The sequence below is a fragment of the Pristis pectinata genome, chromosome 18 (genome assembly GCF_009764475.1).
Source record: "Pristis pectinata isolate sPriPec2 chromosome 18, sPriPec2.1.pri, whole genome shotgun sequence".
Classification (NCBI taxonomy): Eukaryota; Metazoa; Chordata; class Chondrichthyes; order Rhinopristiformes; family Pristidae; genus Pristis; species Pristis pectinata.
In genome coordinates this window covers 18859300-18884284 of record NC_067422.1, presented here as the reverse complement: position 1 = coordinate 18884284, position 24985 = coordinate 18859300, and the positions used below count along the sequence as shown (strand labels likewise).

Below are 24985 nucleotides of genomic sequence, written 5' to 3'. Positions count from 1 at the left end.
AAATTCCATTGATTCCTCATCTCAGTTCTAAAAGGGAAGTCCCTTTATTCAGAGGCTGTGGCCTTGGATTCTAGACTCCCCTACTAATGGAAGCATTTTCTCCACATCCACTCTATCCAGGCCTTTCACTATTCGATAGGTTTTAATGAGATCCCCCCTCATCCTTCTGAACTCCATTGAGTACAGGAGAAACAAAGGACTGCAGATGCTGGAATCTTGATGAAAAACACTACAATGCTGGAGGAACTCAGCAAGCCAGGCAGCATCCATGAAGAAAAGCAAGTGATCAACGATTTGGGTCAGAACTGCTGCTTTTCTCCACGAATGCTGCCTGACCTGCTGAGTTCCTCCAGCATCATAGTGTTGTTCATCCATTGAGTACAGGCCTAGAGCCATCAAACACTCCTCATAAATCAAGCCTTTCATTGCTGGGATCATTCTTGTGAACCTCCTCTTGACCTTCTCCAGGGCCAGCACATATTTCCTTAGATATGGAGCCCAAAATTGCTCACAAAATTTCAAATGTGGTCTGACCAGTGCCTTATAAAGCCTCAGCAGTACATCCTTGCTTTTATATTCTGGTCCTCTCGAAATGATGCGAATATTGCATTTGCCTTCCTTACTACCGACTCAACCTGCAAGGTAACCTTAAGGGAATTCTGAACTAGGGCCCCCAAGTCCCTTTGCACTTCTGATTTCTGAATTCTCTCCCCATTTAGAAAATAGTCTACACCTTTATTCTTCCTATCAAAGTGCATAACCCCATACTTCCCTATGCTGTATTCTGTCTGCCACTTCTTTGCTCACTCTCCTACCCTATCCAAGTCCTTCTGCAGAGTCCCTGCCTCCACAGCACTACCTGTTCCTCCACGTATCTTTGTGTGATCTGAAAATTTGGCCACAATGCCATCAGTTCCTGCATCCAGATCATTAACACATAAAGTGAAGAGTTGCGAGCCCAACACTGACCCTGCAGAACTCCACTGGTCACTGGCAGCCATCCTGAAAAGGATCCCTTTATCCCCACTCTCTGCCTTCTGCCAGTCAACAAATCAGCAAACAAATATGCTTCCAGACGTCTTGACATACAAAAATTGGCAGAGTTGTAGATAGCATGCAGGATGGTCTAGGACTACAGCATGACACAGATCAACTGGAAAATTGGGCAGAGCAATGGCAGATGGAATTTAATCATGACAAATGTGAGGCGATATAATTTGGAAAGGCAAGCATGGGTTGGACATGCAGAGTAAATGGTAGTGCTCTAGGATGTGTTGATGAACAGATGGGCACAAATCCCTGAAAGTGGAAGCACAGGTGGAGAGAATGTGATGGCGGCTTAGGAGATGATTGCCTTCATCGGTCATGACATAGAATATAGGAGTTGGGACGTCATGTTTCAACATTGCTTAGACCACACTGGGAGTATTGTGTGAGTTCTAGCTGCCACACTACAGGAAGGATGTAATTGTGCTGGAAAGGGCAAGAGGAAATTCACTAACATGTTGCCTAGATTGAAGCATTTCAGTTACAAGGGGTGACTGGATCGGCTGCGTTTGTTTTTCCCTGGAGTAGAGGAAGCCAATGGGTGACTTGATAGAGGTATGCAAAATTAGAAGGGGGATAAAGTAGATGGAAAGCATCTTTTTCCCATGGTAGGGGTGTATAGGACAATAAGGTGAGAGGCAAGAGGTTTAGAGAAGATCAGAGAGGAATATTTGGGCAGAGCAACGGCAGATGGAATTTAATCATGACAAATGTGAGGTGATATATTTTGGAAAGGCAAGCATGCCCCCCCCCCCCCCCCCCCCACCCACAGAGAGTCAGAGAGTGATTGGAATCCGCAATGCACTGCCAAGGAAGTGGTGGAAGCAGGTGCTTCTTGAATGTTGTGAAGTATCTAGACAAGCACTTGAATCATTAAGGCACAGTAGGCTATGGACCTAATGTGGGTAAATGGGATCAGTATAGATGGATGCTTCGGTTGACGTGGATGTGATTGGCCAAAGGGCCTGCTTCTGTGCTGTACAACTATAAGAGGAAAGGTGCAGATGGATGTGCAAGTCGACCCGCACCATAATAAATCAGACAACAGCAGAACCAAAGAACTTACAACTAATGCTTTATTATCTTAACGCTAGCAGGAGTGAGGGATACAGAGAAAGAGTGAACAGTGTAACCTGAGCTCTGTACTGATCCCACTCGGAGATTCACCGGTTAGTGCCCCCATCTTTATACCCACTTTGTGAGAAACCTCCGTGGGAAGCTGCACTTACTAAGCAGCTGTTTACAGCAAGCTTTTACCAAAACATGTCTAAAAAACTTCTCTCTTTCTCACATGCACCTGGACATTTTTACAGTCATAACTATATTCATTCCATGGTTGAGGCAATAACACACTATGGGAAAAATAGCTGCACACCATTAACCCTTACATTGCCAGTCATTAACCCTTGCATGTCCAGTTATCTTTTACATTGAAGCAAATGGCTGCAGTAAACAACTCAGCAGCTGTTAAGCAAAACCACAAAGATGTTTAAAAATGATGATGAGACACGTGAAACTAATGCAAAGGAAATCCGATTGCCAAAGATAGGCGATGGCAGTATGAGGTTTTAGGACACAGAATTCTAAATTATCAGCAGTTTATTAGGGTGGGATGGTGGAAATGGATGAAAATGAAATTAAAGTTCAATTCCTCAAAGGAAAAGAAATTCAGGGTTATAGAGAAAAAAGATGAGTGATACCAACAGAATAGCTCCTGTAAAAAGCTGGCACAGATATGGTCCAAAAATGACGTATGAGGTGATATATTTTGGGAGGGCAAAGAGTTGGACATACACCTCCTCCCTCCCAAATCTGAGGCAGCACTGTTATGGTCAGAATTTCACACAGAAGGAAAATGGTCCTTTAGCCAGCTAGGCAAGTCCAAACAGAATAGATATCTGTCAAAAACAATGTTGGGACACTTTCAAATTTAAGAGAATGATATTTGATGATAAAGGCTTCTTGATAAGTCCATTAAAAGTAACATCCATCAAAGTAAATCAAGTGAAGAGCTAGGTCTTCTACTGATGAAGAAATTAAACAAATGATGATCACCTCTGCCATCCCACCATTGTAACATAATCAATCATACAAAATTTAAAACAAGTTCTATTGTTTGCCTGCAATAATTCCTTGTGTAGCTTCCTGAACTAACAATCTCAAAAATTAGTCATTCTCAAATTTCTTGCATTAATCTGACCTAGTGAATGACAGAACATATATAGAATCTTGCAACTTTTAAAATTACTTTTGCAAGTGGCATGGAAAATAAGATAAAATGTTTATTCAAATCCAAGCTATAGGTTTAAATCTCATTACTGATAAATATATATTTGGAGTATGACTTACAATAGATATTCCAAAAAAGAACAACAAAGGAAAGATGATCAGTATGCTGCTTCTTGGAAACAGAGACGTCTGAGTAGCAATGATTGCCATCACCAAAGATAGGATGAAGATTAAAATCATATACAAGAAGCCCCAGGATAGCCTGACAAAACAGAAGGATGGTTAATGAGTAAATGAGAAACTGCTCTCATCTCTTTCCAAAAGAACATTGCAAATTTTATGAATTCAGAATATTTTGTTTTGCAAAACTCAATTTAGGAGACTTGCTTTTGTCAAAGTTCTTGAGCTTCAATTTTATTTCAAAGCTTTGTCACACATTTCATCCTCCATATCTCTGTATTTTTATATCTGCTGAAAACAAACTCAAATTTGCTTACAAAAGAGTCCATTGAAGGTGACTTCAGTTATCGGTAGCTTAGCTCTGGATTAGTAACAGTTGCTACAGACATGGCTTGATGAATAATCTCAAAAAGAACTTTAACTCTATGATTATTATTCCAATAAAACCACTGCTGCACATACCAATTTGTATGTCTCACTTTTGTTTTCATGGAATTATCAGAAAATTGAAGTGAAAATTAAGAACCTATTTGTTTCAAAAATCAGAATTTTGTGAGGCAAACTATCACATTCATTATTTTTTTTCTCAAAAATTGCAACAAAGTATTGTCCATCAGGAGACAGAAGAGACTGCACCTACTGGAATCTGGAGCAAAAAAATAAACTGCTGGAAGAACTCAGTGGTTCGAGCAGCATCTGTGGAGCACTGGTCACTTCTGCAAGTGCAATTTAAATGCAATTTCAAATGAAGGCAGATGTGTGGAAATCCAGAAGTTATCTCACAGTGAGAGCTCATTGCCTTGTCATTAGATTTCTGTATTTGAATAGCAAGTCTTCATTTTAATACAACCACCCTTGTGACATTGCAAGTGTTAATTCCAGCAAACCTCGTTAGCACTGAATATTAACCATTAAATATGGAATCATTATTTCTGATTTAAAGGTGGAAAAAAGTTGATTTCACTAACAAACTCTGGCTTCTCATTCAGTAAGGAGGTGTATTTGAAAATTCTGACCCCTGCTTTCAAATTTATCCATAGCCTCAAACTCCTTTTTCTCCAATCTCCTCCAGCTCCAGAACAGATGCCTGCAAACCATCACTTCTGGCCTCTCCATGACGCTAGGTTTTAAAATCACTCCACCTTCAGCTACATTTTCAGCTGCCAATGCCCTACAACTTCCTCCATAAATCTCACTACTTCTCATTCAGATACTCCTCAGAGCTCATTTCTTTCACAAAGCTTTATCTTGATTTCTCCTTTCCCTGGACTATTGAATGTTATTTCAATTGATTCTCTAACATACTAAAGTGTAACATCTTTTTAAAAAAAAAGGTGAATTAAAAGTGTAATAAATTTTCCACTGCCCCTGGTGAGTTTACAGGGAGTGCAGTGACCAGGGCCCCATGTGTTAAAAGACTGTACAGGAATCAACACCTGGTGAACCAGATACCAAGCCACTGGGACTTCTGAACAACAACGGATTGAAGTTTCACTGTACTTGATTTGGCATAGAACTTGCATATATAATTTGAATGTTCTAATCCTTTTTTGTCTTAATTAGACAATCCTTCAATTCAATGAGAATGAAATGCACAAATACTCGCCCTAGTCCAGATGACTTCTTTTGAAATTGTGATGTCATCAATTGCTATTTCAGCAACGTGACATGCAAGATTTTAAATAAACCCTAGCTTAAACTGTGATAAGCTTATATTTGTGCTTTTCCTAAAAGAGACATTATTGAATCAAAGACAATGAATTGGAAGACCAATGAATAAGTCTACTTAACATTTTATTTAACTAGCTTGCAAAATAATTCAATATTTTGACTCACCAGAAAGCAGAGTCATATAGTCCCATCACCTTCATCACATCTTTCACCTCCTTTTTCTCTGTTACAAGATTGATCAGCAGAAAATTGACAAATGGGACAAAAGCAATCACGAAGTAGAGAGAAGTGACAAGATGGGAAAAGATGTCTGCGCCAACATGACTTGGTAGCCCCATCATCTGTATTTGCAGAGGCATGATATCCTTCCAAATGGTATAATTGGTTTGGGTCTGAAAGCAGAAATTTCTGTAAGGTAATCTACATGAATATATTGGAAAAAGCTAAAATACTAGGCATAATTATCTACAAAAGATTTAAATTTATCAAAAATAGTTACTTATAAATCACTTTACATATATCTGTAACATGTTGGGTTAAAACGACACTAAATATTTTAACCATATTTTCCATGGAGGTTAGAACTCTTTGGTTAATCCACACAATGGTCAAAACTTGATTGCTCTATTGGCTATGTTGCACAGGATATTAAACAATTCTGAATAACATCCTGGGGAAGACCTGGAATTTATTTATTTAAGCAATACACTATTTGTGTTTCACACCTTTTGCTAAATAGTATTTAATGAAAGTAAAATAATAATGTTTTCATTGACACAGCTGTGCTATATTTAAAAAATCTTTATCAAATTTGGAGTATTATTTATTTTGCAAGAATAGCTAGCATCACACACCACCAGCATATCAACTTAAAGAGTTTAAATTACAAGGGCAGCACTGAAACATTTTACATTAATGAGAAGTGACAGTTACGCTGATGTTCTTTCCAAAAATTTGTCAGAACAAAGTGAAAAATAGTCACAAAAATCTATATGGACACAGAACACTTTTTCTAAACTTCAAACCCATAAGTTCTAGCATGAACAAGTTAAACTCTTAATAATGATCATTGATACCAACTATAAAAAGGAAATCAGTATTTGATAATGGCAATAATAACTTTGACTGCATGTAATAGCTTTGGTTAATTCCTCGGGTAACCAACTGGTTTGGCTTTATAAATGTGTCCCCTTTGCAAGGGCAGGTCAACCAAAATGTTTGATCCAAGCAATGCCTTCCCTATTATAAAATACTCATTTGATTGTGGCCACAATAAAACTAGATGCCCTCATCCTTTGTGATCCTTCTGCAACCTTTGACCTGGAAGACCTGCCAAGCGTCCTTTAATTCATTCTTCATTTGTCCAGCTGGTTTGTACTCACCTAGTTACACCACATGTACCCAATGTGCTCAAAGAATCGCTTGCCAAGGATCCTCTTCCTTGATGCATATCATTACTCCTGGATCCAAGAATCTATCATTTGCCCTCTCCTTTTTCTCATCACTTATGAACTCTCACATCAACAAATTCCAATAATATAGCAGTTTTAATGAAACAAAACTTCCCAGATTTACATCATCCAAAATCATAGCATCAGATCTCACATGTAAGCAGCTCTACCTCATTCCTACCTCTCCATGGACTTTAAATTGTTATGCTTCTTGCCACTCATTCAATGCTAGATGGCAGAAATTTCCTCCAAATAAAGACCAAAGCTTTTGCTCCTTGCCATAAAGCATGTTATCCAGTCACTAATTTAATCCCCTTCCTGTCTGAACCAAACTACATGCAACCTTAGTGTCATGTTTGATCCTGAGCTAAGCTCTAACCCATGCATCCATACCAATACCTTAAGACCATAATTTCAACCTTATCTGGTCAGGGGATGCCCATCTTTTACCCTGTGGTCAAAATAACTGCTTCCCACGTACTAATTGCACCATCCCAATCACATACTCCTTCCTCAATGATCTCCAATCACTTCTAGTCCTCACCTCAATGCCCATCTTTGTAAAACACTTCCAGCTCTGCAAAGCTGAAACATCAGTTCTTAGAATTCTGGCCTCCTGCATACTCCGATTTTAAAAGCTACACTGCTGGCAAACATATCTACAGCTCTTAAGGGTGCCAACATCTGAAATTTGCCTTCTAAACCTCCACCACTCCTTGTTCATTATGATATTCTTTAAAATAAAATTATCTCAGACAAAACTTTTGGCCATGTGCCCAAATAGCTCATGCTGCCCTGTGTCAAAATTGTTCTGCAATGTATCAGTATAGCACTTGGGGGTATCTTGTTATGTGAATGTTAATGCACTAATACATATAGAATGCTCTTAGCTGAAAACATCACATACATCATTTCCAGTAATATGGACTACAGATTTAAAAACTGAAGAGGAATTTTTCTCACATGAAGATAAACACGTTTTGAGCAAAAGGATCTGCAAATGGGGTAAAACTGAAATATAAGAAAATGCTGAACATACTTGGTAGGTCAAGCTGATATTCTAATATTTGTCTTCTTAAAAGGGTTTACCATGCCTATTCAAGAGTCTGCAATAATGATTAAAAATAAGTGTGCAAACATATTAAAAGAATCACTGAATGAGTTTTCAGATTAGTAGCCCACTGTGTCCTTTGAGACAGCTTTGGAGCAATATGGACAATAGAAACTATTACATGCAGCCAAACGTGTTAAGTATTTTGTTTTCTGCTGCTTAAAATAAATACAGGACTGTGAAAAGAACATATTTATTCGTAGAAGGACACAATTACTTTCTTCAGCTCTGCCAGACAGATTTTCTTGCTCTAAGTGACTTGTGCAAAACATTTGACATGAATCATCTATTTTAGACTAACCTTAATAATGGCGATATCAATATATTTTTGAATCGTTGCAAATCCTGACAATAGGTACATGGCTCCAGGACAATCTGTCAGTTGACTCAAGGAAGCAGAATCCAAACGACAGCTTGCTGGGATAAATATATTTGAAGATCATGGATATCCAAGTACAAGAACAGTATTTTCAAAAAAATCAAAATTTACAAGTGTTTATTTCATTGTACCACATTTTAGGTTGCAGAATAAAATTTTAACGTGCAAAAACTACTACTAATCATAAAAGGCAGGTGTCAACCAGTGATTGTAAGGAATTCAAGTATAAAGAATTTTGACAACGATTAGAATTTTCAATTAAAATAAAATTAAACTAGAGAAATTATGGATAAAATCCAAGTAACATAACACACAAATGCTTGTTTAAGTAGCAATTATGAACCGAGATTTCCTATTGAATGGCAGGTTTATGACTTACAGCATTACCAATAGTGCTCATTTGTAGTATATAATTCACCTGATAGAGTTGTACAGACATGGACTCATTGCCAAACAGAAGTAGTATTAATTGGTCCTCTAATGTGATTTTCTATTTGTCAATCATTAAATTTTTTATTTATAGCAATACCACACAATATCTGGCTAGAGTTAGGCCAGTCACAACAGGCTGATTTGAGCCAACTACTTCAACCACAACAGATTGCAAGTATTACATTTCTTTAAACAGTCATGTTTAACTGCATAGCTTGTGAATATCATGTGAATTGAAAGCAATATGCAAATTTCTAAGTACACAAATTCCTGTATACATCTTTGCATTTAATGCTGCAATAGCAGAAGCATTTATCCTGTTATTTATAGATACAATTCTGATTTTAAATGAAAGCATTCCACCCTTCTCTTTCATGCATAGGAAGCAAGTGGCTTCCATCAACAGCCCCCACCATGCCTCAAAAGCAGAACTAAGTCAGGAATATGCACCACAAGGAACACCTGGCAACAAAGGTCACACTTCACAATCAGAAAACTTGATAAAACAGATAACAGGAAGGTATCTTTATGCAATGTACCAGTCGTACTGCTGTCATCTAAACAAAGTGTTGTATATTAATTTTTTTGAATGATTTCTTTCAATGTGAAAGCAATAGTGCAAATAACAAAAGTAAAGAAAAAACAATACCAAGGCACAGGAAAAAAAGCAAAACTAAAAACATCAGCTAGTCAACACTACCTACAGCATAATCAGAGGAATCAAAATGGGTCACTGGAGACTTGGACTAGTTGGAGTCCATGTTTATGTAACAAAATTCTACGGAACGACTGGAGGGGAAAAAAATTCCCTCAAAAGCATCAGGTTTGCACATTAAAAGTAGGTTTCAACTAAATCTCCTAACTCACAAACAATGCGAATCATAATAAGTCTTAAACAAAAAGGTTACATGTAATTATGGTTAACATCAGTATCTCCTAATATCCAAGGGCAAACAGAATTTGTGCCAGACCAAACACAAGATTATATATTGATGTTCTACCCATTCTCATACATATTCAAAATGTTATCCATGGTAATTATTTCCTCTTGATTTTATTACAACCTCAAGTTTCATCTTTCTGCGTAGACACTCTTGTAATTGAGGGTGCTCAAATCAGCCCTTCTTTGGCCAGTGCCAGTATGTATGCAAACAAATAAAAGTTGGATGCTTCACAACATTTCCTTCCACAATAGCCTGACTTTATTTGATGCCACTGACATAAGAAGATGTCTCAAGACATTTCACAGAAGGACAATCTTGCCTGAACCAAAGAGCTGGTATTTAGAGGGGTGACCAAAGCTTTTCTGTAGTTAGACTTTCAGGTAAATCTCATAGGAAGAATTGTAAAGCAGCTGCAATATTTGGAAAACCCTATCACTACCAAAAACTGTGGATGATTTTAGCTTTAAACATGCTAAGCTATAGATTGCTAATTGAATTTTTACAAATTTTAAAGCACGTCACCTTTCTCATCAATGTAATCAATCTTTTCTGTAGTAGTTGGAACTTTATTATAGGGATAACGAAGTTGATATGACAAAGGACTGATGAAAGAAACGCCCACCAATGGTCTTGAAGCATAGGAACAGCAAACGTCTTCCATTGCTTGCTCATCAATAAATCCATGAGGTAACATATCTGTAATGAGAAGCTTTTGCCTTTTTAAACAAATAATGATATTTGAAAAAGATTTTAAAGAGCAATAAACAACACAGTTATGAAACAATTTTCAATAGGGCTTTCATTATTGAAGAATTCTGTGTTAGCAAAATTGCGACATTCCTTCCAAAGTTTGACAACGGACTAACAACTACTAGAAGATTCAAAAGTGCTATTCTACTCCAGAAAATATTTTAAACAGCCAAATCTATTAAATTCCTGTTGAAATTTTTCTTTTCCACAATTATTCAATCGAGCCATTTTCATTCACGTGTGCACAAAAAAACTGATAGATTAAAATTCCAATATAGCATTAAAAGCAAATAAAAAGCTTGCACAACACCAACCAAAAACAGTTGTGATATATTGCCTTTAACCTTGCAAATACTAGTTTTGGTGGACATTAGTTTCCAAAAAGGTCACTGCTACTAAACAACGGATAAAATAAGCATTAATTAAATCAGTTTGTAAACAAAATAGTTCAATTAGAGGCTTTCTACATACTATATACTCAATTAATCCTGGTTATTTGATCATAACATGATATATCTGATACAATTTTGCCTCCATACTTTTAATACATTTAGCAAAAGATACTTCAGCTTTGATTATATTTAATACTCACCAAGGAGTTTTCCTACTTCCCCCATAATTTCTGCAGTGTGATTGTTCACTGGGGTATATCCAAGTCTGTAGTTCCGTGGTATGAAATCATCCAAATCTTCTGGTTCACTGGTGAGCGTCTTAGAATACACTTGCGGAGGTACAAGAACACTTAAACAAACCAAGGCAAAAACTAAAAAGAGTGGCAACAGCAACTCCTGAAAAGAGACAGTTTTTAGAAATTACTTCAGTTTTCAAGTAAACTTTTTTTTAAAAAAGTAGTTATCACAAACATTGTTAATGCAGCAACAAATTACTAGAATGGACAGATGGAGCATTTTAACCCCTAGCAACTTTTAATCATCAAAACAAGTGTTATAATGCACATAGGATAATTTAACTCCTGCATGTCACAGGTCAGCAGCCTACTTGAAATGGGGCGAGTGCATGCCCAAGTTACAGACCAACGTTGGGCACCAAAGGAAAGCTTGCTGGTAAGAAAACTAGAATCGAGGAAAAAAACGACAAGATGCTGGAGGAACTCAGTAAGTCAGGCAGCATCCGTGAAGAAAAGCAGACAGTCAACGTTTCGGGTGAGGACCTGAAGGATCCTGCCCCGAAACATTGACTGTCTGCTTTTCTCCATGGATGCTGCCTGATCTGCTGAGTTCCTCCAGCATCTTCTTGTTGTTTCATCTAGATTCCGCCATCTGCACTCCTTTGTTTCTCTAGAATAGACAGGATATTGGTTGGGTGGGGAGTGGGAGAGCAGAGGGCAATCTACTGAAGAGAATAGTTATGGGGCTTACTCCTACTCTCCACTGTTCTTGAATAGAAAGATCACAGGTCTTATGGATCCAGTGTCTTCCTGTTAGTTTAAGGCATGTTGCCTTCACAAACGAAGTAGAAACAGGCACAATGCCCCTTCAAGCCTGTTTTGCTATTCAATGAACTCACAGTTGACATCATTTTTCACCTCAGCTCCACTCCCTGCCCCGATCCCCTTACTCCTGATTCTCTCATAATCCAAAATCTATTTCAGCCTTGAACACACAGTGAACCAGATCCACCAGTGCACTTGGAACTAGAGAATACCGAAGAATCACACCCGTCAAAGAGAAAAAAATTCTGTTACTATGCCTCTTATTTTAGACTCCTCCATCAAAGGAAACATCCTCACCAAGCTTATGGGATGAGTGTAGAAAAAGTTCCTGGCCCAGGCTTCATTAAAACTCCAGTTGCATACATTTTTAAGCTCCTAATTACTCTGGCAGACAATCAACAAAAAGGAAAGAGCAGTTAAAATAGTTGCCGGAAGCATTCCACTGAGAATGAAGAAGGGTTTGCTGAAGGCTCCATTTCAAACTTTTCTGCAATAGTTGTTTATAGTAACTGGCCAAGACAATAGGAGAGCCCTGCAATCATAGAAAGGAAAAGCAGAGTCTGGCATTCACAGCAAAAGCAAAGGATTCAATAGCAAATGGGCCAGTCCAGATGGATGAGGTCATAAAGGTGGACTTGGTAATGGAGAAACTTGGGATCTGAAACTCAGTTTGGGTTCAATTAGGATTCCAACATTGTATGAATGCATCTGATAGAATAATGGTGATGGTACTAGATTCAATCCAGGATTACATACTTGAATTGCAGCACAGAGCTAATTGTTCTGAAATTGTTTTTGAGTACCAGAAAAAAAAGTGAAATCCGACAAGTATTGTCAAAAATGGTAGTTAGTATGTTAATATTGTCAACAGAAGGAAACCTTCCACAATCACTTCCAGTTTATTGCTGATGGCTGCCACAGACGCCATATCTTCTCAGTAATTCCTTTTCTTGCTCTACCACAGTTTTAGAGGAAACCAAGTTGTTTACAAGGATCATTTAATGAACATAAGCAAATTTTCTTTAAGATTCATTTTTTGGGATGTGGCGATCGATTGCAAAAATCAATAATTTCCTCCTGAACACTTGGTGTCCTGGTGAAGACACTCCTCCCGTTGTTAAGTAGGGAGTTCCAGGATTTAGACCGATGGACAATAAAGGAACGGCAATATACGTTTCCAAGGCAAGATGGTGTGCAGCTTGAAGGGGGATTCACAGGAGGTGACATTCCTACCACCTGCTATTCTTCCCCTTCCTGCTGTTAAAGTTTAATGAAAATGAATTGCTTGAAGATTGTGTGATTGAAATAAATAAAACTTAACAAGGTTGACGAATTATTAAGAGGCCACGGTTAGATATGGAATTGAAAGGGAAATAAAAAGAGGGTTCTGAAGGAAATAGCAGTTTCCAAAGGGAAAGTGTAAAGTATCAGATAAAAGAGAAAACATTACTAAAATAACCAATTAACATTAGGCTCGGTAGGGTGCCACTTTTAAGCAGCATACAATTTTACCTCGCATGCAGGTTGGTGAAAAAATTCCTATCGTAAATGAGAATTGATTAATAAATTGGCATTTAAAACAGCCCAAGGAGGTCAGACTTGTATTTTTCAACAATAAACACAAACATAATTGCCAAATAAACAGAGAATTAATGGTAAAAATTATTTTACTGATTTACACATATTTGATTTTTATTTTGAAAGTTGATTAATGATTTTAATAGCATATCATTATTGACAAAATGTCTGTTCTCCAATTTTGTGCAATTCTGAAAATTCAAATCAATACAAAAAAGTCTAAAAATGATTTTCTGTCGAATTAAAAATTGAATTCTGCCAAAACTAGTTAACATTTAAATTGACAGTGACATTATGTCAACATTTTCCATTCATATTTTACACTTTAGAGGTTCAAAGTATGTGTTTGCATTTTTCCAATTTGTTTTGTTTCAGTTAAGAGTAACAATTTGACAAGTACAAATAAAAATGTAGAATCAAAAAGGTTAGTTGAAAAACAAATTTTCGTATGAGACACATGCAATACCTGCATTTAATAGATTCATCAATAACTTGTGTTATCTGATGAATGTAGGAAAGGGGTATGTAATACTAGGCCTGTGGCAAAACTTCTTAAAACATTGTTTATGCTACACTTGAAAAGCACCACATTTTAGGATGTCAACGCCTTAGAGAAGGCACAAAGAAGATTTACTTGAATGTTGCCAAGAATAAATATTTATGAAAAAAGATAGGATTGGTCCACAAGTTCAATTCTAAATTGGACTAAGGCTAATTTTGACGGCACTAGACAGGAACTTTCAAAGGTTGATTGGAAGAGGCTGTTCACAGGTAAAGGGAGATCTGGCAAGTGGGAAGCATTTTTTGAAGAGGATTGATGAGGGTATAGCAGTAGACATTGTCTATATGGACTTTAGCAAGGCCGTTGACAACATCCTGCATGGTTTGCTGGTCTAGAAGGTTAAATCACATGGGATCCAGGGTGAGGTGGCCAATTGGATAGAAAATTGGTTTGGTGGTAGGAGTCAAAGGGTATTAGTTGCTTTTTAGATTGAAGGCCTGTGACCAATAGTGTGCAACAAGAATCTGTGCTGGGTCCACCTTCATTCATTATCTATACTAATGATTTGCACGAGAATGCAGGTAGTATGAAAAGCAAATTTGAGAATGACATCAAAATTGGTGGTGTGGTAGTAAGTGAAGAAGGTCATCTAAGGTTACTACAGGATCCAGATCAACTGGGAAAGTGGGCTAAGGAAATGCAGATGGAATTTAACTCAGATAAATACGAAGTGATGCATTTTGGGAAGTTAAACCAGGGCAGGACATTCACAGTAAATGGCAGGACCCTGAAGAGTGTTGGGGAACAGGGAGACTTAAGAGGTACAAGTACATAGTTCCCCGAAAGACACAGATAGACAGAATGGTGAAGAAGGCGTTTGGCGTGCTTGCCTTCATCGGTCAGAGCATGGAGTACAAGAGTTGGGATGTCATGCTACAGTTGTACAAATCGTTGATGACACTGCACTTGGAGTATTGTGTGCAGTTCTGGTTGCCTAGCTATAGGAAGTATGTCATCAAGCTGTAAACAGTACAGAAAAGATTCACAAGGATGTCTGGACTGCACAGCTTAGGTTATATTGAGTAACTGGATAGGTTGGAGTTGTTTACCCTTAAGTGAAGGAGGCTGAGGAGGTCTATAAAATCATGGGGCATAGATAAGGTGAATGATCACAGTCTTTTTCCCAGGGTAAGGGAATCAAAAATTAGAGAGCACAAGTTTAAGATGAGAAGGGCAAGATTTAAAGGGGACCCAAGGGACAAGATTTTCAACATAGAGTGTGGTGCTGGGTATATGGAATGAGCTGTGAGGGGAAGTTCTGGAGGCAGGTACAATTACAATGCTTAAAAGACATTTAGACAGGTGCATGGATAGGAAAGGTTTAAGAGAGATATGGGCCAAACACAGGCAAATGGGACCAGCTTAGGTACCTTGGCTGGCATGGATGAATTAGGCTGAAGGATCTGTTTCCATGCTCGATGACTCTAAGAAAGAGTTACATCAATTATATGGAAAAACTACAAGACAGCAGAGAAAATTCAGAGGAGAATTGATAAAGCAGTTCAAAAATCATAAATGGTATTAATAAAATAAAGAAGGAAAATCTACTTTCAGTGCATGGTATCGCTAACCAAAGTTTACAGATTTAAGGTAAAAGAATCAGAGGTAACAAGAGGGAGAAAAAAAGTTACACAGCAAAAGTTATGATGATCTGGAATACACAACGGAAGCGGTAGTGGAAATAAGAGTCACAACAACTTTCAAAAGGATATTTGATTAATATTTCAACATGACGCTTTTCCAAGGCATTGGGCAAGTGGGGTGAAATGCTACCCATTGGACACTTTGTCCAAAGATGACACTGAAATGATAGGCCAAGTGGTTTCCTACTGTATCATTCCATGATTCTGTAAAGAAGCTTTTAGCTACATGTCAAAAGGCAACTTTTAATGACAGTCATTTCCTGGAACCTACCACTTTGACTATCCTCATTATTTTATCAAATTCCTTCCTTATAAAATGCTTTTGGTCATTGTTTAGTTTAAGAATGCTGGAAAAATGCAAGCTGCTGATTTCAAAGTAAGGGGACTCCACAAAGAGTGAAGGAAAAGGAGTTCATTAGATTAAAGGAGTCAGGTGCAATTTGCTGACAGTTCAAAACAAACTTTTCCAGAGAAGTCAGCAGATTTAAGGGACATGGAATAGCAGATCTTGGATGAATGACAGACAAGGCTCACATGAGCCAAATGGTCTATTCTGCTTCTATTTCTTTTTATCCCCTTTTACAATCTTCAAACCCAAATATCTCCAGATTATGAGAAATGTCAATAACCACTCCTGATTCCAAAGTCAGTTTAAAATCTATGAAGAATCAACACAAGACGCTTTAGACATACGAAGGTAGTATAATATTCTTTGAATCCCAAGTAGAAGAGGCATATTTATGCAGCATGCAAAAATCTACAGTTTGGTAACCATACACTGATCTTGCAGTGCAATCCATGATCAGATTACATGTCTGTCAGATCACCAAAATTGAACGTAAAAATATTCAGAACCCAAGGTAGATGACTGAACTAAACAGACTAAGGTATAGAGAGCAGGTCTGAATAGTGGTAAAGGCACAGAAGCAGTTATTCACAAGCAGGTGGGGCAGGGGAGATGCTGGGAGCAAACGATCAAATAATATAGAAATCTTTAAAACTTGCAGCATCAGAGTCAGCCACTTGGCCTGCAGTTTCCATACCACCTACAAGAACAACTATTCTGACTAATTCCCACACTCCACAGACTTGTGGATTTGAACATACGAAGACATCATCCTGGCATTCTTCAAACACAATATTGTTTTTTTGTTGCCAGCATCCTTTTAGGGAGGGAGCTTCAAATCCAATCACCTTTTTTGTGTCCCCCGACTTCTCTCTAATCCTTCCACGAGTTATTTTAAATCTATGTCACCTCATTGCTCAGGGAAATAGGTCCTACCAACTGAACCTCTCAGTTTTACACACCTCCACTAAATCTCCCCTCAGCATCTTCTGTTACAGGCAAAATCACTTCAACCAAGCCAATCATTCCTCATAAACTTCCCCAACCCTTACAACATATGTGTACATCTCTGCAGTCTCTCCTGTAAAGTCATGATCAGAAGTGTGCACAGTACTTCAGTGTGAACCAGTGATAGACTACAAGAGAAGTCAAAATTGTCATTTCAAAAATTAACACTCAAAAATAAAATTATGGTTTTATTAATAATTTTATCATAGGCTACTGCTATACTTTTTCTGAATCTTCCAAAGAAATCTCAACCTATGCCCCCTACATCATTCCTTTCGTGTTCAAATGTCTGTCACTCCTTGCAGAAGTCTGGCTCCCGAAAAAAAGTAAAACAGGGGTATTCAATGGTTTGATTGCTTTGGGATACTTTGACCACCAGATAGAGGGGCAGGAGTTGCAGTTACACATTAACATTATAATGGCAATCGTATTCTGCAAAAACACAACAACAAATAGTCTACTCGTTGAGAAAGCTATTACACCAGTATCAGCCTTGGGGTCCTACATCTTATGTGGGCAATCGGTGTTAAGGCAACTTCGACGCCACTTGGTAACCGGATAGCATGAGGCGACCTGTCAACTTCAATGCCAACAAATCCAAATACACGTGGATGAAAAAAGATGTTTTACCTGCATCGTTTGATCTTTGTTCCGTTGCTTTATGAGAAAGTTTCTGTAGATAAGTGCTTTGGTTTGTTGCCAGATTGCTGCATCTCTTCTCTGCATTTTCCCCATTTTGTTCTTTATTCAATAAAAATGAAGCAAAATGTTCCCGCACACCTTGGAATGTTAATTCCCCGAATGGAGCCGCTGGGAGCAAGATGCAATAATTTTGAAAGGGGGGGGGGAAGTAACACAAGTCAGCAAAACCGCCACTCTGAAGAAGAGCTGACACAAACCCTTCACTCACATCGACATCTGTTTGCAAATTACCAGCGGTGGTCTTCAGAAGGTCCTTTCGATGGCACTGACAACCCAGCTAAATCAAACCAGAGCGAAGGAAATTAATCCCACCTAAATTCAGAATCATGCTACAAACCAGGATGTTTTATCCCGGAGGAGCCTCCACAACTGCAGCAACTACATCGGTGAGCGTTTACACCTCGGGGTCAGGTGGGGCGAGGCGCGGGCAGCGCTTGTGGTCACTCAGGTTACCGGCGCCGGCGTGAAGCCGCCCCCTCGTCAGCCGGCTGTTCCTCCAGGCCCGGCCGCGGCCCAGCCTCCTCCACCTCGACGGCAGCCTCAAAAATAAAAGCAAAGACGCGCCTCCAACGGGCTCGCCAGCGCTGCCTCGGCTCCCGCACCCGGAACCAGCAGCACCTCCCGCCCCCTCTCACACTCGCAGCCGCGACGACAATGCGCCGGGTGCAGAAAGAGCGGCCGCCACCTCCAGCACACACCGCCCCCTCCCCCCCGTCACCAGCGGCGTCCCCTAGCGGCACCGCCAGCCGCAAACCCGGCCGTGCAACTTGGGTGCTGAGGCTGCACCTCTGGTACTCCATCGGATTACTTCCATCATCACATGAAGATTGTGTGTTTATGGAAATGGTCCAGTTGGCAGCATGGTGATGTTGGGATGAATCAAACTTGATTTTATTTTTCCCGCTAAAAGGGAATTACGAACCTTCAAATTAGGAATAGAAATTGGCTACTTGGATCTTTGATCTAGCTCCTCTTTTCAGTGAGATTCTGACTGATTAAAACTGCATTTCTTTTATCCTCTGGTAACATCTTACCCAACCCAAAACATATCAAGAATCTATCCACGTCTGCCTTTAAAATAGTAAAATTAATCTGCGGGACTGATGAGAAGCTGTTTAACCTGTGTCATCTCCATTTCAGAATCAAAGTCATCCCAACCTCGGTGGTCAAGCTTTTGCTTGGAAGCAATACTTGATTGGCAACGTATTCGGAGGGCGATCTCTAAGTTATCACTGGCTCATTCACTGAAACATATGAGATAATGGGCTTTATAGTCAACATCCACAAAACATAGGGGTCTTCTGTCAATCTGGTGTACAAGATAGTCCTCCAACAATAAAGATCCCTGGTAAAAGTGGTCACTTCCAATGTCTTGGGCGCCACCTCTCAATGGAGAGGGGCATGGGTGATGAAATTCACTATCATCTTTACTGCAAAGGCACAAATTTTGGCCATCCACGGAAAAGCATCCTGAAGATCAAGACCACCAACCTAGCACAAAACTCACAGTCTACAGGGCAGCAGTGATCCCTGTCTATAGCAAATACCTCAAGGTGCTGGGAAGGTACCACCAATGTTGTCTCAGCAATATCCTCAAAATCCACTGGCAAGATAAGTAATCCAACATCAGCATCCTCTCCCAAGCCAATATCCACAGCATTGAGGTCCTAATTATATTCAGTCAGCTCTAATGGACAAGCCTTGTCGTTCGCACATCAAACACCAGACTCCAGAAACAGACACTCTAAGCTCTGTCACAGGAAGAGATGACAAAGTGGGTAGAGAAAAAAAATCAAGAATGTTCTCAAGCTCTCCTTGAAAATCACAACATCCTCGTGGAAAATCCCTGGTTGTTCTCAAAATGAAGAAGTAGCGTTGGGGATGACATTGAGAACCTCAATTTCCATGTGTTAGGAGTGCACAGTTCAGCCTAAATGGCAGAAGGAGCACACCACCTTCCACACTACACAATTACTGAAGCTAATTACCACCTTCTTCTTAGGCATTCCCTCAAGATTGAGGACAACTTTTCTCTATTCCAGTTTTATGAAGTCTGAGGTAGTTCATTAGGCCAATGTGGGAATCACAGACTCTTTCATACAGGGACCAATAGGTCCTTGATGGGTAGGATGGGGAGCAGGGAATGGTCGGTTTGTGAGGTTCCACATCCTTCCATTGCTTAAGCAGGGCTTCTGTGTATTGCTGCTCATAAACTTAAAGTTCTAAATACCATCCCAATGCTCCTTCTCCCTTCAACTGTCATAGCCAGAGATTCCCAGGAGTCAGGTGGGATACTGCATTTAATAAAGGAGGATTTGAGCACATCGTTGAATCTTTTTCTCTGTCTGCCTGATAATCTCTTTCCACAACAGTTTGAAATAGTGTGTTTTGTTTGGGAGTCTGGTGTCAGGCATGTGAACAATGTGGCCTGTCCAACCCACCTGTCTGAGTGTAACCAGGGCCTTAATACCAGGGTTGGGAGAGACCACTGATATTAGTTTGCTTCTCCTTCCCGTGAATTTGGAGAATTTTGCAGAGATAGCATTGGTGAGGTGATGCCTATTATATATAGTCCAGATCTCAAAATCACAGGGGGAGGGGTGGGGAGGGATCACTACTGCCTGAAGGACCCAAGTTTTGTGGCTGTTCTGAGGTCTTGATCTTCAAATAGCCTTTTTCTGTAATTGACCAAGGCTATACAGAACAGTGGATTGCAAATGCAAGAATATGTAACCTCCTGGGAAATTAACAGGGAATATGAATTGCATTGAGATCAGGAAATGAGAGACATGATCATCAGTTTTCTTCTTAGTGAAATGCTCTTAGTATGTGATCTGACAGAAATATTAATCAAAATGATTGAAACATTAGCATTAATGACATTTAAACGTGCAGGGGAGAGAGAAGCTAGCAAAATTGTGGCTTTCTTAGGGTGATGTTAAGTTTTGCTTTTAAGCTAGCTATCATTAAAAAGGGCCACTTCTGGAGAGGGTTAGAAAAAAAATCCATAAAATGTAAATTGGAAACTGAAGAATGCTTTCCGGAGATTAAATGCCTCTTCTACATCTTGAATAATTATTACTCTACATCTGTACATAAGGATTAATTAGTATTCCTAAATTAGCATTACTTCATCTCTTAGTCCTCTGTAAGGTTATTTATCAGATGAATTTGCAGGGATGAATGTTAACTTCTCACTCACCTGCTTGGTAAAAGATGAGGTGAATGACATTTTAGGGGAAAAGACTTTCAACAACTCCTAAAGTACTTTAGTAATAGATTCAGATTGCTGAATTGAAATAATTGTCAGCCCTTCCTGCAAAGTAGATTGAAAAGATGCTTTTAGCAGTTTTAGTCATGTGTATAATTTATGTTTATGTTTTTCTTGTGAATGTTGTTATCTGATGCAATGTGCCTGTGATGCTGCTGCAACTAAGTTTTTCATTGTACCTGTGCATATGACAATAAATTTGACTTTGCCTTTAAAGTGACCATGTTAAGTAAAGAATGCTACAGCACTGAAATAATTATCAGTCCATCAGGATGGTGCTTTTCTCATTGTGAACCATGTAGTTTGATAGCATTCTCTATTAACTCCATAAATCCTTCAATACTCAACTCTTTAAATCGATTGTTTATTTAGTCTGGATGGGAGAAAGTAACCAACACCGATATGCTGAAGTGCAGTAAACAACTTTCTCTGTTAATTTACTTATATTGCATATAATTATCTTGTTAAATCTCTATAAGTTTTTATATCCATGAAGGAGTAAACTGCAAATTCATAAAACTGTTAAAAGTTAACTAAGTCAAAGTTAGTAGGTTTGTTGTGAGTATAGCAATGATAACAAATAACAACAAATGCAGCATGTGCAAGCATCTTTTAATTATTTTGAGTGCTTTATTTTCTTGATTACTAAATATAGGTAGATGCTTATTAAATAAATACCTGTAAAGTATCTGTATTCAGAAAGTATTTGCATGGCATTTTCTACAAAGATCATCACGTGCTACTGAAACATTATCAAAGTAGCTGCACAAGTGCGTAGTCATCAAAGTCAGTTGGGCAACACCACTATAGTGACAAATTTGGTAACAGTTAAAATATTCACAATTATACTACATCCAAATCTATAATGTTAATACATAAGACCACAGTGGCTTTCATTCCAAGGATTTTTCTCATAAAGAATTGCCTTCTGTTAACATTGCAACCATATAGAACAAATGACTTTTGACTGTTTCAAACAACAGCCTTGAGTAACCTGATGTATTATGCTGAAATACTTCCTAATGTATTGGTAAATGGAACTTGGCAAAACACCAAAAAATGTATTATTGTTTCATAAGATATTTTCAACTTTGACAAGATATGTTCAGCATAAGGGTGCATTATAATTTTTTTTTGCAGATCATCTTGTAGGATTTTGGCTCCATTGCAATGAGAAACACATGAAAACATATCAAGTACATGTGTCCAGGTTATTCAAAAAGATTAATGACAAAGCTCCAACCTAAAACTTCTCAAAGGATAAGCTGCTCCATCATTCATAAGAAGAGTCCATTATTGGATGTGCATGTGATTCATGAGAAGGCAGATGACTTGGGCAAAATAAAAATGATCAGAGTTCTCAAGGAGAAAATGCTGGAGGATGGCTAACCTGTGGTGAGATTTAAATAACTAAAGAGCAAAAGGAACATTCTGGTGGGGCATACATTTTTGACATTGTAATTATGTAGATTGTCTCTTTTGAATACTGAATATCTTTTGGAAGTGGAAGATTTATTAACTTCCAAAATATTTCTTACTCTTACTCAGGGGTTAGGCCAATTGTCCACAGACCACGAACTGGACAATCCAAATATTCAAAAAAACATTTGTTTATTTCATTCCAGTTGTTCCTCCTATCAGGATATCACAGAAAATTGTGGATAAAGGCTTGCTTGTTTGTGATTCAGACTATGTCAACAACAAGGGGTGGAGGGAAGTTGGGGTAAGTGACAAAGATAAAGTTAATAGTCATAAGTATAAGGAGTTCTAAATAATTAATCAATTTCCAGTCTTTTTCAGGCTGGGATTTAAGATACAATCTTTGTCCTGAACTGCTTGTCCATTGAAAGTAAAATTTATAGAAACCTACAAAGGAGATTATATCTAACAACATTTATTTTGCAGTTTTTAAAATAGTGTTAACTTTATATTTCAAGTGGGAGAATATTTGAAAATAAGACTCGACCTCCAGGCATGTTTTTTTCACATAAAGGAGAAGACAATATACTTTGGTGTTAAGTTGACAATTTCTGTGAGATGAGAACATTTACAGTAGTGTGTCACTTACTTCCAGTACCAATTAAGCTTCCATCAATTAAGTAGTGTTACCCTGTAAAATATCCAGTTTGATAAGCTCCAAAGTGGCTATCAGATCTCAGCTGCCTCAATGTGCTGGTTAGAAGTCCTATTTCGCTTAAAAGTCACATAATTTATTTTAGTAAGGCAAATGACCCCTCTTACTGCAAACAAGAATAGTAAACTGAATAGAAATCTGTGTGAATGGCACAATTAGGTCTTTAAATTCAAGTGTAGTATCTCCATGTGGGGCTAATTTTTTTTTAATTTAAGAGGTGGAAACCTATACATACCAATTTATGAAAGATACTACATTTTTAAATATTACATTTTCAAGGTGGAATAATTTTACTATTCTCACTTATAACTTCATTTACTGTTCATTCAAATTTCAATTGCTGTAACTTAATTGCTTCATGTAAAACAAGGGAGCACAAGTAAATCAATAGTCCAGCCTGGACCATGAATTCTACTGCACGGTGCAATATTTACATATACCATATGGTAGAATTTTAATAGAAGACTTTCACTGATCACGACTGGGTACTTACTGTGTCTTTAATGAAGTTTACGAAAATGTTTATAGGGCCTCTTTGTGTATAATGCAAGGAGGTACTGAACATGAGCAATGGTGTCCAATGCACATTTCAGTTTTTTTTTCAGGCTGTTTTTGCTTTTTCCATGCACAGTGTGATGCAAAAAAATTCACTTGAGTCAGGTGTGGGCCCTCATGTAGCTGCAGATGAAGTGTCTCTAGGTGACCCTGAAAAAGCTCTTATCCACCACTACCATTTCTTGACCTAAACCCACACCTCCTGACCTTCAAAAACAAATCATAATATCCCTCTGATTGGGAACATGATCCTCATGGTCTCCCAATTTCTACTACCCTTCCAGTATCCTGTACGACTTCTGCTGTTCTCTCTGCAATGGTAAAGTCAGGACAGAAAGGCTCTTGTACTCATTAAATATGCTAGCTGTGTTCCATTGCACAAAACACCTCGGGCATCATTTACAATGGAATTTTGCAGCTGTATACATGATCACAAGACATGCATTGGCCCTCTGTGCAGCAACCAATTAATATGTCGTTCCCTTTAAAGGTGAATTTCTTGGCTTGTGAGATTGAGCCCATTATTCTTACTTCCTTACCCGAGTTAGATGGGTCAATTGCTTCTCAATGTGATAATCAGACAGAAAATAAAGATATAAAACTGGCACAGACTAATTTGCTCCACTTGACGAGACTTTTGTAGCTGACTAAAACCAACCAATATTGCCAATAAGTTCAATAATTTTGTGATCAAGATTACCATATTGTCCCAGCTAATTAATGATTTACGATAATCTGCAGGAACTAAAAGCTAAATTAAAATTTAAACAATTTAACAGGTATGCCAATTTCTTCAGAATCATATAATGATTTGAAATCAATTGTTATATACCTGACCAAAAGTGTGCCTATAAGATAAATACTCATTTATCATCAGTCAACACCTAATGTGTCTGATGCACAAGTCACATGTACCTACTGCTGAGAAAAACAATTAATTTGCTTATGATTTTAATACAAAATACAATTAATATTCTTGAACCTATTTGTTATCTGGTCCGAGTCCTTTACCAAAATGGAGTAAGAATTAGGCATGAACTGTGCCCTTGTTTTAAAAGAGAACATTCATATATTCACAGAGCATGTTTAAAAAAAATGAGACATTTCCTTCATTCTGCACATTAAGTTTTAAATCAATGCATATCTTGACCACAATTTAAACTATTATATTACCACAGAATTAACAATCTTTTGTATCCTGATTTCTTAGATTAAAGGTGTAATCCAAAATTGTGGACAAAGTTGTAACAACATCCAGGGAGAACTGTTTGAGTCCAATAACTGTAGGCATTTGGCACCAAGCCTTCTTTTAAACTAGATAAAGGACAAACATTGCAAAGCTTGGAATTCCTTCACTTATTTTGAATAAAAGCAAAACACAGAAGAATCACTTTTCTCAAAGTACATTTATAACAAAAACAATTCTATCCACTGATTTAGATAAACATAATATGTTAATGATAAAAAAAAGAGATCTCATGTGTTTGCAACATCAGCAATGTTTTGCACTGTTTTCCGTTTCTTTTTCGGTGTTGTCTA

The 24985-nt window shown here is 38.1% G+C and overlaps 1 protein-coding gene across 1 annotated transcript in view; it reads right to left on the bottom strand.

Moving 5' to 3' along the window:
* Nucleotides 1-18163, bottom strand: part of abca5 (ATP-binding cassette, sub-family A (ABC1), member 5) — a 78499-nt gene extending 60336 nt beyond the window's left edge. Inside the window, 6 exon segments of the mRNA XM_052032985.1 lie at nucleotides 3397-3538; nucleotides 5293-5519; nucleotides 7991-8106; nucleotides 9967-10140; nucleotides 10787-10982; nucleotides 17415-18163. Of these exon segments, the coding sequence (XP_051888945.1) occupies nucleotides 3397-3538; nucleotides 5293-5519; nucleotides 7991-8106; nucleotides 9967-10140; nucleotides 10787-10982; nucleotides 17415-17519 (960 nt within the window). The 5' untranslated portion in view covers nucleotides 17520-18163.
* Nucleotides 18164-24985: the final 6822 nt, after the last annotated feature.